The sequence below is a fragment of the Antedon mediterranea genome, chromosome 8 (genome assembly GCF_964355755.1).
Source record: "Antedon mediterranea chromosome 8, ecAntMedi1.1, whole genome shotgun sequence".
Classification (NCBI taxonomy): Eukaryota; Metazoa; Echinodermata; class Crinoidea; order Comatulida; family Antedonidae; genus Antedon; species Antedon mediterranea.
Window position 1 is genome coordinate 5,481,147 of NC_092677.1, and position 14,354 is coordinate 5,495,500.

A 14,354-nucleotide genomic window follows, 5' to 3' on the forward strand; every position below is an offset into this window, starting at 1 on the left:
CGTCAATTTTTATACTTTCTGTAAATGTAATGTATAATTTACAGTGCTAAGGTTATTGGGGTTGCTTGTAAGAGATAATATGTACAGTACTGTAAGAGCATTGGTTCTGAACAGTTACTAGTAGTGGCAGTGCACCGATTTGACTGTTCGCTGCGAGCATTGACTTATTGGTTATCCGCAACTAGTAAGTTGCGGATAACCCTTGTTATTGTAAATATCTTTTTTCTTCATCTTTATTAGTTATCCGCTTAGTAGCGGATAACTACTTGTAATCGTCCTGTTTCATCATATTTTTTTTTTTCTTTTTGGTTATCCGCAACTTTACAACAACCCTTGTTATTGTAAATATCTTTTTCTTCATCTTCATCTTCTTTGTTATTCTTCTTTCTTTCCCGGATTTTTGTGTGTCGCATATCCCCTATTGCTTGTGAACATAACTTTGTATAACTTTGTCAAAAGATTGATCTGTAGCTGTAGATGTGCAAGAAACTTTGTTATATGACGTTAGAGTCGCGCAGCGTAAGTTACGCGCGATTTTAAGAATTTCAATGATTGATCATAGATTATAAACCAAAAGTCATTTTTTATTGACACTTGGTGAAAATTTAAGTCATATCAAGGGCGAACTTTCTATTGTATTTAAAAGATGGGTCTCGTAATTTTTTCTATGCTACACTGTATATAACATACAGTTTATTCTGTAAAATACTGTAATATGATGTATGCTACATAATAGGTACAATTCAGAACTGTAAACTCATTTATTTCATATCATAGGATGGCATAATAATTGTCGAGGTTCATGTAGTTTAAAGTATGTGCATGTTGCGTTTGCGCGGATAACCCGAACTCGTCAAAGTGACGAGTTCAAATCTAGTTAGTTATCCGCACTCAGCGGATAACTCCTTGTAACTGTCCTGTTTCATCATCTTTTTTTTTTTTTTCTGTATTATTCTTCTTTCTTTCTGTCATTTTTGTGCAGAGCGTATCTCTAAAACGTGTAAAGTTAACATTTTATAACTTTGTCAACATATGGGCAATCACGTGAAGTTGTGCTTTCCTATTTTTGAATGACGTCAGAGTTGCGCAACATGACTTACGCGCGTTTTTATGAATTTCGCGTATTTAACATAGATCGAAAACCATATAACAATTTAAATTGAAACTTAGCAAAAGTCTAATTTATATCGTGCACTAACGTTTTGTGCACTAAAAATAGCATGTTTTACACGAAGTTACGCGCGCACGTGCGTTTAAAATTTTCAAAATGCGAAAAATCAATTTCTAATCAACTTTCTACTCGTTAAAGTTAACATTTTATAACTTTGTCAACATATGGGCAATCACGTGAAGTTGTGCTTTCCTATTTTTGAATGACATCAGAGTTGCGCAACATGACTTACGCGCGTTTTTATGAATTTCGCGTATTTAACATAGATTGAAAACCATATAACAATTTAAATTGAAACTTAGCAAAAGTCTAATTTATATCGTGCGCTAACGTTTTGTGCACTAAAAATGGCATGTTTTACACGAAGTTACCGCGCGTTTAAAATTTTATAATGCGAAAAATCAATTTCTAATCAACTTTCTACGCGTTTCATGTCATTTTGAGCATGTAAAAAATTCCCACGGGCGCGCATATTTTTACGCGCGTGGTGCGCACGTAGCGTTGAAAACAATTTTTTTCGCGTGATTTAGGTTTTTCCAGCCTTTTCTAGTAATTTTACCAACTTTTAAACGATTTCGACTTAAAATCACGTCATACGAGCCCGTAGAATTGGATGATTTATGTGGGTTTTTTATGAAAAAGTTCAAAAATTCATCAAAATTTGTCAAAATTATACCTTTTTTTAAACACTTGTAGTTTCTAAACTAAACGGTAAAAGTTGTTTTTATTACGTATTCTGGAAGATGATGAGTTGTAGATATCGTATCATGCATCAATATGGCTAACCGGACATTATGACATCATCGTATGGCCACTCGAATATAAAATATAGGGATTTTTTCTCTTTTGTCATAGCGCATCACATTTAATAGAGCGCATCTCCACTTATCCGTTTTCCATTTTCACCCCGATTTTTATATTGTCTAGGTCAATCAACTATCCTTTGCATGAGTTAAAAATATTTTAATTTTTATGACGTCATCATGCCTACAAATTTAAATTAGGTGTGCCTTTAATTTCATCTTTACAGTAAATTTTAATCTGTTATAGCTCGTACGAATAAAATGTGATAATCACGATTAAAACGTTTTCTGGAAGCTATTGGATTGTAGATACAAAATCATGTAAAAATTTTACCATTCGGATGTTGTGACGTCATCATATGGCCAGTTAAATAAGAAAAGTCGTATTTTCATCTTTTGCGTCATAATTCATTACATTTAAAAGAGCGTGCATCAATATTTCACGTATTCAAATTTCTTCTGCACGTTAGTATGTTGTTACTGAGATAATTTGCTTCCCAAATTGCTGTCTTAGTTTTTCATTTTGATACCGTCGCCATGTTAAAAATAGGAATAAACGGGGGGTCCCGTAATTTCACCTATTCTACACTGTATGTAATATGTATACAGATTATATTATATATACTACATGACACAAAATAACAGAATTCAGCAATAACAACATATCATATTCTTCAGTTCAGGTCATAATGCCATAATCTTTTTCTGTGTGCAATATTCTAACGTATCACGTGCACGTGGCGTTTGTCGTGCGGATAACTAACTCGTCAAAGTGACGAGTTACATGTCTAGTCTGTATTATTAGTTATCCGCTTAGTAGCGGATAACTCCTTGTAATCGTCCTGTTTCATCATATTTTTTTTTTTTTTCTGTATTATTCTTCTTTCCTTCTGTCATTTTTGTGCGTCGCGTTTCTCTAAAACGTGTAAACAGAACATATCGTAACTTTGTCAACATAACGACATTTACGTGAACTTGTGCACCTCCTATTTTTGAATGACGTCAGAGTTGCGCAACGTGACTTACGCGCGATTTTATGAATTTCAATGATTGATCATAGACTAAAAACGAAACATAATTTTGTTTTGACACTTTGTGCAAATTTAAGTCATATCAAGCGCAAACTTTCTATGGATTAAAAATAGCATGTTTCACAAAAAGTTACGCGCGCACGCGCGTTTAAAATTTTAGAATACGAAAGATCAACTTCTAATCAACTTTCTATGCGTTTCATGTCATTTTGAGCATGTCAAAAATTCCCACGCGCGCGAAAATTTTTACGCACGCGGTGCACACGTAGCGTTAAAAACATATTTTTTTCGCGTGATTTATGTTTTTTCAGCCTTTTCTAGTAATGTTACCAAATTTTAAACAATTTCGACTTAAAATTACGTCATACGAGCACGTCGAATTAGATAGTTTGCACGCGTTTTTGGTGAAAAAGTTCAAAAATTCGTCAAAATTATGCCTATTTTTAAACAGTCATAGATTCTAAACTACATGGAGAACTTTTTTTTAATTACATATTCTGGAAGTTGATGAGTTGTAAATATCGGATCATGCATTAATATGGCTAACCGGACATTGTGACGTCATCGTATGGCCACGCCAATATAAAATATAGGATTTTTGTCTCTTTCGTCATAGCTCATCACATTTAATAGAGCGCATCTCCACTTATTCGTTGTCTATTTTCACCCCGATTTTAATATATTCTAGGTCAATCAACTATCTTTTGCATGAATTAAAATTTTTTTAATTTTTTTAACGTCATCATGCCTAAAAATTTAAATTACGTTGGTCATTAATTTTATCTTTACATTAAATTTTAATCTGTTATACCTCGTAAGAATAAAATGTGATAATCACGATTAAAACGTTTTCAGGAAGCTATTTTATTGTAGATACAAAATCATGTGTAAATTGTGGCAATCGAATGTTGTGACGTCATCATATGGCCAGTTAAATAAAAAAAGTCGTATTTTCATCTTTTGCATTATATTTCATTACATTTAAAAGAGCGCGCATCAATATTTCACGTATTAAAATTTCTTCTATACGTTAATATGTTGTTGCTGAGATAATTTCATTCAGAAATTTCTACTTTTGCATTTCATTTTGAAACCGTCAAGATGTTAAAAATTACAATAAAATACGGGTCCCGTAATTTCACCTATTTTACACTGTTTGTGATATGTATACAGATTGTACTGTGTATACTATATGACACAAAATAACAGAATTCAGAAATAACAACATATCATATTCTTCAGTTCAGGTCATAATGCCTTAATATTTTTCTGTGTGCAATATTCTAACGTATGACGTGCACGTGGCGTTTGTCGAGCGGATAACTAACTCGTCAAAGTGACGAGTTTCATGTCTAGTGCTTCTTTCCTTCTGTCATTTTTGTGCGTCGCGTTTCTCTAAAACGTGTACACAGAACATATCGTAACTTTGTCAACATATCGACATTTACGTGAACTTGTGCACCTCCTATTTTTGAATGACTTCAGAGTTGCGCAACGTGACTTACGCGCGATTTTATGAATTTCAATGATTGATCATAGACTAAAAACCAAACATAATTTTGTTTTGACACTTTGTGAAAATTTAAGTCATATCAAGCGCAAACTTTCTATGGATTAAAAATAGCATGTTTCACAAAAATTTACGGGCGCACGCGCGTTTAAAATTTTAGAAAGCGAAAAATCAACTTCTAATCAACTTTCTATGCGTTTCATGTCATTTTGAGCATGTCAAAAATTCCCACGCGCGCGAAAATTTTTACGCACGCGGTGCACATGTAGCGTTAAAAACATATTTTTTTCCAGTGATTTATGTTTTTTCAGCCTTTTCTAGTAATGTTACCAAATTTTAAACAATTTCGACTTAAAATTACGTCATACGAGCACGTCGAATTAGATAATTTGCACGCGTTTTTGGTGAAAAAGTTCAAAAATTCGTCAAAATTATGGCTATTTTTAAACATTCATAGATTCTAAACTACATGGGGAACTTTTTTTTAATTACATATTCTGGAAGTTGATGAGTTGTAGATATCGGATCATACATTAATATTGCTAACCGGACATTGTGACGTCATCGTATGGCCACGCGAATATAAAATATAGGATTTTTGTCTCTTTCGTCATAGCTCATCACATTTAATAGAGCGCATCTCCACTTATTCGTTGTCCATTTTCACCCCGATTTTAATATATTCTAGGTCAATCAACTATCTTTTGCATGAATTAAAAATTTTTTATTTTTTTTAACGTCATCATGCCTAAAAATTTAAATTACGTTGGTCATTAATTTCATCTTTACAGTAAATTTTAATCTGTTATACCTCGTAAGAATAAAATGTGATAATCACGATTAAAACGTTTTCAGGAAGCTATTGTATTGTAGATACAAAATCATGTGTAAATTGCCAATCGAATGTTGTGAAGTCATCATATGGCCAGTTAAATAAAAAAAGTCATATTTTCATCTTTTGCGTCATAGTTCATTACATTTAAAAGAGCACGCATTAATATTTCACGTATTCAAATTTCTTCTACACGTTAATATGTTGTTGCTGAGATAATTTCCTTCCGATATTGCTACATTCACGTTTCATTTTGAAACCGTCAACATTTTAAAAATTGGAATAAATAGCCTACACTGTATGTGATATGTATACAGATTGTACTGTGTATATACTATATGACACAAAATAACAGCATTGATCAGCAATAACAACATATCATATTCTTCAGTTCAGGTCATAATGCCATAATCTTTTTCTGTGTCCAATATTCCAACGTATGACGTGCACGTGGCGTTTGTCGTGCGGATAACTAACTCGTCAAAGTGACGAGTTTCAAGTCTAGTTCTTCTTTCTTTCCCGGATTTTTGTGCGTCGCATATCTCTCATCCTTGTCAACGTTGTCATAAGATTGACCTGTAGCTGTAGATGTGCAAGAAACTTCGTTATATGACTTTAGAGTCGCGCAGCGTAAGTTACGCGCGATTCTATGAATTTCAATGATTGGTCATAAATTATAAACCAAAAGTCATTTTATATTGACACTTGGTGAAAATTTAAGTTAAATTAAGGGCAAATTTTCTATGGATTAAAAATGACATGTTTCACAAGAAGTTACGCGCGCACGTGCATTTAAAAATTAAAAATGCGCAAAATTAATTTCTAATCAACTTTCTACGCTGATCATGACATTTTGAGCATGTCAAAAATTCCCACGCGCGCGAAAAAAATTACGCGTAAGGTGCGCACGGAGCATGAAAATCATGTGTTTTTCTCTTGAATTATAATTTTACAGTCTTTCCTAGTTATTTTAAAAAAGGTTGACATCATTTCAAATTAAAATGACGTCATACGAACACGTTGATTTACACCATTTGCGTGCGTTTTAGTTGCAAAAGTGACAACATATTGTCAAAATTAAGCCTATTTTTAATCTATTATAGCTCCTCAGGATCATCCATGACCCCCAATTTTTTAAATTTAATATGTAAGCAGATATGTTGTAGATATGAATTCATGCCGAACCTTTACCACTCGAATGTTATGACGTCATCGTATGGCCACACGAATGTAAAATATAGGATTTTTGACTCTTTCGTTATTGCTCATGACATTCAACAAACCGCATCTCGCTTATACGTATGCCATTTCCCCCGAAATTGTAATATTGTCTACGTCAATCAACTATCTTTCGCATGAATTAAAAATATTTTAATTTTTATGACGTCATCATGTCTAAAAACGTAAATAACTTGGGTCACTTATTTTCATCTTTACAGTAAATATCAATCTGTTATAGCTCGTCAGATTAAAAAGTGATAATCATGATTAAAACGTTTTCTGGAAGCTATTGGATTGTAGATATGAATTGATATGAATATTTTGCCAATCAGATGTTGTGAAGTCATCATATGGCCAGTGTAATTAAAAAAGTCATATTTTCATCTCTTGCGTCAAAGTTCATTGCGTTTAAACGAGAGCGCATCTCACTTTTACGTTCCCAAAATTCTTCAAATTTGTTTAATGTAATTATTTAGATAATTATTTTCTAAAGTGGTTATCTTTATATGTCAATTTGATGATGTCATCGTGTTAATAATTGGATTTAAAAGATGGGTCTTGTAATTCCGTCTATGCTACATTGTATATATTACATATATACAGTTTATTCTGTAAAATACTGTAATATGGTGTATGCTACATAATGGGTACAATTCAGCACTGTAAACATTTTTATTTCATGTCAAAGGATGGCATAATAATTGTCGAGGTTCATATAGTTTAAAGTACGTGCATGTTGCGTATGCGCGGATAACCCGAACTCGTCAAAGTGACGAGTTCAAATCTAGTGGTTTATGTGATGGAACGTCAGCCCTCATGTGTGCATAACGACCAGAACAGCAGACAAGGCATAGGATCACCAATGAATAATAAGAAGTTTGGTGGTTAGTAGATCAGTTAATGACGAGTCTGTCATATCTAAAGGGTATCAGATTGTAGAGATGGACAGGGTGGAAAAAGTATACATCAAGATGATCATGTATTTATCTACTCAGGAGCCTAGAGGGAAACATCACATACATGGTGTGTTGGTCTAATCATTGAGAATAACATTGCTAAAGCTTTCACAAGATACTGGCCAGGTTCTGACAGAATTTTGATAATAAAACTTTAGCAAAACCTTTTAATACAAAGATAGCACAATTATACAAAAGAGGAGTAATAATGGATTATTATGCACAAATCGAAGATGGCTTGAAATATGCAAAGTCTGATGACATGTGTATATTAGGAGATTTTAATTGATTGAATATATATTTATACTGGGTAACCTCTTCAGTCAAAGACTGGTCTCCCAGAGGGCCCAGTTGGTGATCAGTGGCTGTAATGTACTAATACACTGGGGTAACCCCCTACTCGTCTCGAAAGATGTACTAGGTTCTTTAAAGTGCACACGAGCTAGATGTGTACACTGGACCTACGGTTTATAGTCCTTATCCGAGAAGACTCGTTCTACCACCAGAACCATGGAGTGAGTGAGCCTCGAACCCCTGCCGATGTTATGGCTACGTAATTACGGTTCCACTGTCTTAACCGCTCGGCCACTCACTCCCTAATGGTGGGTGGTCGAGGAGAAGTCTTCACAGTTGGAAAATATGGTTTGGGAATAAGAGATGACAGAGGAGATCTTCTTACAGTTTTGTTATTTTATAAGACCATAATCAAGCTGAAAATACTCACACAAGACAATTTGTGGTTCCAACGTAACAACAAATGGTCAGAATGATCGTTTTATTTAAGTGCTGTGTATATACTTTGCAATTTTAACCATTATTTTATTTTTTAATGGTAGATTTTTTGTTTCATTTTCAACATTAAATGTACAAGCCCCTTAAGCTGTGTTTATACAACACCCTAAATTTGAACACGTCTTTAATTTTTAGCGTGTTGCAGGGGCCAAGGTCAACCCCACAAAAACCTTGCAGTTATACATTAAATCGTAATACCGTGTTATACCGTAATTCATAATCCTAAATCGTATATATACTCGTATGCATTATGAATTAATATGAGTTTATTATTAAAGGATTTTAATAATAGGATGATTTCGTTTATAATTTAGTTTATTCAGTTATTGATTTTTTAAATCTGATTTTGAAATTAGAAAAAAAAATGTTTTAGAATGAGGATAAAACTATGCTACATTTTGCCAAATTATGCCAACATTTGATTATCGTTAATGTTAAGTGCTAAATCCATTAAAATATGCAAAAAAAAGCACAATTATCTACTAGATTTGGTCAACATTTTCACAGCCTATACTTTTATTTAACAAGAGGTCAAAACAATACCCTGAGGACACTTCCAACATGCCAACAGCAACCAGGAATCCACAAAATTTTAGGATTCAGCCAAGTAGCCTTTTTGGCAATTAAAATCTCATTACACGGAATCTCTTTGGTCGTGTTTATACAACACCCTAAATTTGAACACGGCTTTAATTTTTAGCGTGTTGTTCGGACCGAGGTCAACCCACCTTAACGTTTGCTGTTATACTAGAAATCACGATACCGTGTTGTACCGGAAGTTTCATCAACACGCAGTGCATGCTAGGATAAAAGGTCAAATCGTTGATCGCTTGAATTGAATTGTTGGCTGAGTTGTCAACAAATCATCGTCGCCTCCTCACTGTCCGATGTATTCGCGCGGTTTTTACCGTTTTCATTATTGTATTCGTTCACGTTTGCATTGTTGTTTATTTTGTTCTCGGTTCATTTAAATTAATAAAAGTTATTTTAAGGGTTTGTTTCATTGTTTCATCTATACACTATGGAAGAAGATGCCATTTTTGCGATGTTATTTTTTATTCTGTTTGGAGTGGGAAACGATAGTCTATAGAGGCCTACTACCACTACGAGTTGGCCCTACCAGGCTAGGCGTAAGACGTGGTAGGAGGATGATTGCTGGCAGCGAAGCAGCAATAAATGGGCCCAATCTTGTTAGACGTCGCATGACATGATTGATATTACGACCTGTTTTAACGAGAGGTCAAAATATACCCTGAGGACACTTCCAACACGGTAACGGCGACCGGGAATCCACCAATTTTTAGGATTCAGCCAAGTAGCCTTTTTTGCAATTAAAATCTCATTACACGGAATCTCTTTGTTGTTATACAACACACTTCTCGTAGGCGTGTAGAATATGCGTGTAATAGCGTGTTGTATAAACGCGCCCTTTGATGTTATACAACACACTTCTTGTAGGCGTGTTGAATATGCGTGTAATAGTGTGTTGTATAAACGCGCCCTTAGGGCCTGTTCGTAGGGGTTGAAAATACCAGCTTATTCCCGATTTCCGTTCGCGTGGCCCAATTAACTTTTGCCTCAGGCTACAAAAAATTCGAGGTAAAATGTTCACCAAATTTGCAGGTTATTTCAGCGATAATCCAATTATACTCGGCCTTCGAGGATATAGTGGATGGAATATAATGTAAAAAAGGGCCTAACCTAGAAATAATTGCGTACAAAGGTTTTTAAGTGGATTTCACTTCTTCATCATGTACTGGATCTGAGAAAAAAAGTCCCGAAAAATCTGAGCCCGCGAAAGGTCATTTTGGGTCATTATAAGGTCATTTGAGGTAAAAAAGTTACAATATCACGTTTTTGGACATAAAATATTTTTCCAACATCGTTTTTACCTTGATATTGGTGTCAAAATAAAGCTTATTAAATTTGGAATTCAGTGACATAAACTTTATTGATTACTAGTACATTTTAATATTTATTTAAAGCTAATTAACTATTTTTTATGCACTTTTTTACAAAAAATTGTTTTTCAAAAAATATTCAATGACATTTTATAGCTCACTAGGAAGCTTAAAATGTTTCAATGTTTTCCTAAAAATATCTGTAGGACTCCAAGACACTAGAGTGAAATTTTCAAAATCATCGCCTCAATAATGAGGAGTTGAGCACTTTTTAAAACTTTGTGATTTGAAATAAATGTATTTGTATGAATAAACCTTTGGGTTTCCATACCTAATGTTTCTTGAAATAGAGCTTTCTGATTGGCTGTAAGTTTTATGCAGCCTGGAACCAGCATCACTACACCGCCAGAAAAAGTTTTTGTCAAGAGTTTTATCATTATTTTGCAGGTTTGTGTTTATGTTCATTATGTTTAGATAAGACAGATAATTAATTGAATAATGAAATTATTACCAGATATCTATGATTAGACCTATTAATAGGCCTAGGCTCTGATGGGTGCTAGGTCTAGCTGAGCTAAGCCAGGTAGGAAGGGGATGCCTCCTAACCTAGCTAGGCCTAGCCTAGGCTGGGTAAGGGGTTCTAGGAGCCTGTAGACTTAGGTTGAGGCCTTTGTCTTGTCTGACTAAAAAGGGACCTACTTCAATACTCACCTAGGCTTATATAAATATAAAGTGATATTAGGGTATTATACTTTATAAATCATTAACTTGAAAATTAAACATTTAAATCATTTTTTCAACTAGGCCTAGCCTAGTCCATTAAAGTACGGTGACACGTAGGTGCCTTGTACCTTTGTCACTAATGATTTGCTATTACAATTACAGTACTGTAAAACTATTATCTGGCTGTTTAAAATGGATTACTGTATTCCTTTATATAATATTTTAAACTATAAATAGGCCTAATATACTTGACTTGTCTACGAACTGACCCAGGTGGTTAAAAATATAAAACATTTTACAGTTTACTAAATGTACTGTATGCTTTTTTTTCAGTCTCATTATGGAAGCGAGTTCCAGTGGTTTGACAACATGTCCATTTTGTCGTGGATATTTTCATGACAAAAATAATGTTGCAACGATCAAATTACAAAAAGGAGTTGACACGATAAATACCATGAGTAAAAACAGAGGGGATAGCATCCATGTAACCATAGGACAACAAATACACAAAGATTGTAGAAAGAAATATACTCATCCATCGGAAGTAAGATTTAAGTTTTACATTATATTTTGTTTAATACAGTTTATAGCAATAACTTATTATGATAAACAGATAAACATTTTTAATCATATTTTGTAAATGATTACTGAATACTACAATCTCCATTACATTACAGCTCCCAAAGAAAGAAGGCCCTTCAAGGACTGCCGAGAAGAGGAAAAGTAGGGCGGATAGTAGTGCTTTTATTAGTAGTACTGACTGTGTATTCTGTGGAACTAGAGTTGATGCCAACAGATCTGAATTTAGCTATGTGAAAACTTCTGGAGTTGTTAAATCAATTAAAGAAATCATTACAAATGTTCGGAAATTTGACACATGGTCATTGGCTGTCAATGCTCGGATAGAATTTTATGGAAGTGATCTTCATGCTGCTGATGCTATCTACCATCGCCAATGCTATAGAAATTTTCAATCTGGTCTGGCCATTCCTGTTCGATTCCAATCATCTACTGGAGAACCGGCAAAGCGAAAAAGATCTGGAAGGCCAATAGATGAAGGTCAAGCACAAGCATTTTCTCAAGTATGTTCTTTCCTTGAAAGTAATGATGAAGAACAGTTAACGATATCAAACTTAAAAGGTATGAACATATATTCACAATCTTACTTAGAGTTTAACTATTAATATATTGTAAAAAAGGAAGGTAAAGGTGGCTGCCGCAGCCGGAGTGCCCATCTCTCTTTCTTTAACGTTTGGGCCAGACTGTACAATGCAACTCCTCCCGCACAAAGAGTCTGTTTACCTTCCTAGCAAGCGCTGGTCCATTTATACACCTGGATGAAGAGGGACAAACGTTGATAAAGTTCCTTGTTTAAGGAAACACCCCAAGTGCCAAATCCCAACCTCACGATCAAGAGACCGTCTCCCTACTCGCTGTGCCACCTGACTTCCACTTGTATACAATATGCAAACAGATGTTATTTTAAATATTTCTTTACTATTTGTTCACAGAAAGAATGAAAGAGTTCATAGATGATGAATCAGAACCATACACCAACAAACACATGAAGAATAGGCTAAGGGAGAGATACCAGGATAAAATTTGCATTTCTGAAGGTGATGGGTATAATGATTTGGTCAATTACCTGAGATCTGCATACTTCTATCTACAACAAATGAACAGACTCAAAGACGATCATCCTGATGTATATGACCGCTTTTGCAAAGGCTTGAATGTGGTACGTCGAACAAATAAATTCTGGGCTGGTGTAAGTTGTGACCTCGCTATCGAGCAAACCCTGATGCGGTCGGTAAAAAGCACAGGAGGTCTAACCAGAGGCAGTAAGATGAGTGAACATTCAAGAATGTTGTGGGTTCTTACAAGGCCATGTATGTCAGCATTCAATGAATCCATGCAGTCATTTACTAATAAAACGTTTGCAACCAGTGATCAACACAAAGAGGCTGCGCCTTCTAGTATACACAGAGATACAATTGATACTGATAAATTGCTAGCTAAACTCAACGGATGTTCACCATTTTCAATGGAACTAACCCTTCGTAATATCGTAAATGGTATGGTAGCTAATGATGATGTCAATGTTCTTCAATATCAAATGGTAGCTGAAAGTGTCATCTCTCAAATGAAGCAACAGTTAGTCTTCTCACATAAATTTAAAAGAAAGGAAAGAGCCAGGACACTAGCTGAAGTGCCATTGTTGTTGCACCTGACAGATCTATAGATCCTGGACTCTTATTTCAAAGATGTCTCATTGTGTCACAAACTGGGAGCCTGTCTTTGGAAGAAATGCTTACGTTTGAACTGAGTCCCTTTCCCCCATCATTGTTTGAAGGAAAGAATTTGCTCCGGAAAGCAGACAAGCCGCAATTGCTTCACGCAATTATTGATCAAGGACAAAAGAAATCGTCAGACATATTACTATGTCAAAATGCCGTCCCCAAAACTGACATCTATGTCTTCGATGGAGGTTCTTTAATACACCGACTGCCATGGAAGAAGGGCGAGTTATACCATGAAATTATTACGTCTTATTGCAAGCTAGTTAGAAAGTATGCATCCACAATAGTAGTGTTTGATGGCTATGGAACACCAACAACAAAAGATGTTACACACTTGAGGCGTGGAAAAGCTGACCACTTAGATGTCAAATTTGACGAATCTACAGTATTTGACACAAAGAAAGAGAAATTTTTGAGTAATACCAACAACAAACAAAGATTTATCAACATGCTTGGAAAAGAGCTTGAGTCAGTAGGTGTAGAAGTCATCCATGCACCGGGTGATGCTGATGTTCTCATAGCAACTACTGCTATTAATGCTGCCAAGAATAAATCAGTCACACTCATAGGAGAGGATACAGACCTTCTTATCCTCCTTTTGCATCATACCCGTCTAAGCTTGAATAGGATAATTTTTAGATCCGACAAAGCATCAGCTACAAAAGCGACAGATATCATCCCCTTAAAGAAAGCACTTGGATCTAACCTTTGTTCAAAGCTCCTGTTTTGTCATGCCCTTACAGGATGCGATACGACCTCAAGAATATATGGCGTTGGAAAGAAGGCAGCTTTTAAAAAGCTGCTTGGTGATGATAAAGTTCTAAGCTCTTGTGCCAAAGTCTTGACATCCAATTGTCAAACTAAGAAAAAGATTGAAGAATATGGTCGGAAAGCGATGGTGGCTCTCTTTGGAGGAAGTAGCAGTGAAACATTATTAAGTTCGAGGAGGAAAATTTTTAACAAGAAGGTTGCTGGTTCCAAATCATTTGTTGGGCCTGAAAGACTACCACCTACTGATTGTGCAACCGATTTTCATAGTCAAAGGGTATATTTGCAGATTATGACATGGTCTATGAATGATACAGATATGGTGTTATCGGAGTGGGGATGGAAG

The 14,354-nt window shown here is 34.9% G+C and overlaps 1 protein-coding gene across 1 annotated transcript; it reads left to right on the plus strand.

Annotated features, from left to right (window-relative positions):
- Positions 1-11,189: 11,189 nt before the first annotated feature.
- On the plus strand, positions 11,190-13,182 carry LOC140056639 (uncharacterized). The gene is made up of 3 exons (XM_072102077.1): positions 11,190-11,484; positions 11,618-12,080; positions 12,452-13,182. Exons 1-3 carry the CDS (start codon positions 11,281-11,283, stop codon positions 13,180-13,182), a joined length of 1,398 nt encoding a protein of 465 aa, XP_071958178.1. The 5' UTR covers positions 11,190-11,280.
- The last annotated feature ends 1,172 nt before the right edge of the window (positions 13,183-14,354 follow it).